Source organism: Limulus polyphemus, unplaced genomic scaffold (genome assembly GCF_000517525.1).
Source record: "Limulus polyphemus unplaced genomic scaffold, Limulus_polyphemus-2.1.2 Scaffold5343, whole genome shotgun sequence".
In the NCBI taxonomy this organism is placed as follows: domain Eukaryota; kingdom Metazoa; phylum Arthropoda; class Merostomata; order Xiphosura; family Limulidae; genus Limulus; species Limulus polyphemus.
The window spans coordinates 33772-37221 of NW_013670953.1; the positions used below are offsets into that span (position 1 = coordinate 33772).

A 3450-nucleotide genomic window follows, 5' to 3' on the forward strand; every position below is an offset into this window, starting at 1 on the left:
TTAATTATAATTAAAACCCATCTGCCATTTATTTGGCCAACTCACTAAATGATCTAAATCTTTCTGTAAAGCAGTAACATCCTCTTCACAGCCAGCAACATCCAAGACCTTAATATCATCAGCAAATTTAAGTAATTTATTGACCATTCCTTCATCTATATCATTGATATAAATCAGAAAGAGCAAAAGTCCTAAGACTGAGCCAAGAATTACCCTGCTTTTGACATTAATCCAGTTTCACTGAACTCTATTTATAACAGTCTTCTGCTTTCTTCCATCTAGCCACACCTGTAGAGATATTTTGTTTTTTACAAGCCTTTTCTGTGGCAACTTGTCAAATGTTTTCTGAAAATCCAGATACATCAATTCACACCCATACCCTCAACTACATAAGCAGTAACCTTTTCAAAGAAGTAAAAACAAGAATCAGTAAGACAAGATTTGCCCCCAGTGAAATTATGTTGACCATACAACAAAATTTTAAACTTTATTAAACTACTTTGCAAGACATCTTTTATCAGAGAAAAACTTTTCCTGCCACTGATGTTAAACTAATAGACCTATAAAATTAACTCTGGGTTATAAATACTTAACAAAATTGGAAAAATATGCATAAAGTATTTTTAACTAGTGAGAAATCAAGTAATTCTTACCTGCAGTTAGGAGGTGGATCCAAAGTAATCTCTGCTAGTTCTTTTTGGATCCTGTTAAACAACAATTAACAAAAAAACAACAAATATTTATCCTTTTTCAAAACCTTCAATTTCATGTACACAATGTCATTGAATCTCACTGAATTAGTTTAGATAACAAAATTTGAAGGGTAGCTTCTGCACTGTATCTCTTCACAATATTCATTTTGAACAGTTTAAAAATAGGTAACACAAAGCAGGCAATATTACAAAAGAAAACATTGATTTTCATACAACACATCACTGTTACAACCTGAATGATGTCATCATACACAGCTCTAAGCTATGGTACAAAGTTCAGTATAATCTCACACGTTAATTAGTATTCATTTTGTTAAAGCTTATTACTGTTTAAAACTTGAAAACAAACCTTTAACGAAATTTCTATTACAATTACCTTTACTTTTCAAAGGAAAAACAGGTCCTTTTAGCCCATCTACTGATCTAGTCTATCCCTTTTTCTACTACCATCTTTAAGAGTCATACCTGGGAAATTGTTAAATTTTCTGATATAAAATTTTAGGTGTGGCTGGCTGTGATGAGGATATGATTTTATAAAGAGTCCTTGATTAGTCAACTAGCTGAACAAATGCAGAACACTTTGGTATGTGTCAAATAATTAATATACAACTCAGCGATGTTACAATTCTACCTGGAATAACTTACAACTCATTAAAAGCAATCATGTATACATGTCTACTGGTATTTTAGCATAAATAGGTTTAAACTTACACAAACTAACTCATGCTTTATCTTTATAAGAAATTCTTTCAAAACTAATTTCCTTAGTTCTCTCTGTAGTTCAACACTTTCTAGGCTAGCTTTAAAGTATTCCAAAGAAATAAAACTTGAAAATAGACTAGTGTTTAACATTTCTAGTTTCCTTCAGTTTCAGCCATAAGTCTGTCTCTTTCTGTTTGTTTTTAGTAACATCTTAAGTTGAAGTGCTAATGTAAAAACTTAAAACTTCTAAAGTGACAAACTTTCCAAATACAGTATGATCTTAGCTTTAGAAGTCATGGGTTTCTTTACTGACTTGAAGAATATTTTAGTAGAACTGAAAAAGAATTTCTGATACTATAAAAATATCTGTTCAGCTATATTCACAACAAAGTAGGTAACAATAATAATATTATAAGTACAACTCAAAACCCGGTAACATAGACAATAAGGATCTATTTGGTCTTTCAAGGCTGTCCTTGCACATCCACACTTAGTAAACCCATCCTTTATTCTTCAGGAAATTATTGTTTCCCAGTTGAGTTTTAAACTCCTGTACTCTGCTGCTTTCAATTACTACCCACATTAATTTGTTCCATAAGTCCTTCACCCTGTTAAAAATTAAAATTCTCTCTCAACTGGGGCATATCTTATCTTTTTGGATATTAAAGTTTGTTATTATTATTATCCTCAGAATACAACAAAGAAATCCAAAGTCTTTATCTTACCAATCCCCTGGCTAATCCAGTTCAATAAGATGGCCTCTTATTGAGTCTTAATTCTTATTGATCAAGATTAGCCAAGGGATTGGTAAAAGTCTTACCCTCCCTTTCCTCAAAACAAAACTTTAAAATATCTCAATAACCTATCCCTGTGTTATTATTAGTTAAACCTTCCAATGTTCTATCCCATGAATCTGGTTTTAGTTTGTAAATTTCTATACACTTTTCAGTTATTGAAGTAGCGCTTGGTTCCACAAAAAAGGGGGGCTTTTATTTTTACCTTTTAACACTAGTGCTGAGAGCTTTTGACATTTTAGGATTTAGTTTAGGCTCCTTTTCACGATCTTGACTAGATGACGAACCCGAGCTACGTCCGCGGCCTCCGCTAGTACTTGCTTCAGAAGGTCCTGCTGTACGATCACCTGACATTCCGTTTGATTAGGCCTATAGCATAAAAACAATCTGCTTTATTTCACTTATTCATTTTTTGGCAAGAGTTACAAATTAACACCTCGCTACAATTTATGTTCTTATTAATCACGTGAAGGGTTTCACTGCTCAATTCATTAAAAATAAGTGTTTTATTACCGGCGTGACGTATAGTACTAGTAAACACTTCTAAGTGGCTACGTAATAGTCACTAGACCCACGACAAACCGACCGGGCAATGTTTTAATTTGAGTCCCGTTGACTACGGTAGAACTTGATATCCAAACAAAGGAATCCTTACTACATTGTACTCCGTAAGTCCTTTCTTTCGTAACCTTTGAAACGTATGGTATAAAAATTCTAGAAAATAGTTGGGTTCCTACTTTAATTTTTATTGACTAGGTAAATTGATAGTTTTCAATTTAATATTTAAAGTGATGAATTCACAAACCTGTAAATTATTTAGTGTAAAACAACAAAATATCCAAGCTATATAAATACATCTGTTCTCTTCACTTCAAACTTAGAACGCCGCCTGTAGCATGAGAGTGACATTTAATTCAAACCATTGATTACTTTCAGTAGAGTGTAGAATAACTAATAAGAATTTTGGTTCGTTTGTTTTTAGTTTACAGACTTTTTCATTTCCTCTATGGGTTTTTCCATTAATACATGAAAACTTATTACTTCAAACTAAGTGCTACAGATGTGTATCTGAGGCAAATTAAGTTTTCTTTTTAACAAAATTATTCACGGACATGGCCGTGTACTTAACGTGCCGAATTGCGGATGAGAGGATCCATGGTTCACGTTTTGTTACCGCAAAATAATAATAATAGTGATAATAGTAAAATAAAAAATCAATCTCCGCACTTTTATGTCATTGT

General features: G+C 32.4%; 1 protein-coding gene across 2 annotated transcripts in view; it reads right to left on the reverse strand.

The window, feature by feature from the left end:
• The window catches only part of LOC106472444 (ubiquitin-conjugating enzyme E2-24 kDa-like), a 29842-nt gene extending 26752 nt beyond the window's left edge, over positions 1 to 3090 (reverse strand). The window contains exons 1-3 of one of the 2 annotated variants that reach the window (XM_013933094.2): positions 3015 to 3090; positions 2415 to 2578; positions 654 to 704 (exon numbers count right to left, since the gene is read on the reverse strand). In XM_013933094.2, coding sequence (XP_013788548.1) covers positions 654 to 704; positions 2415 to 2563 — 200 coding nt within the window. In that variant the 5' untranslated portion in view covers positions 2564 to 2578; positions 3015 to 3090. The other variant, XM_022401011.1, reaches the window with a different exon arrangement.
• Positions 3091 to 3450: the final 360 nt, after the last annotated feature.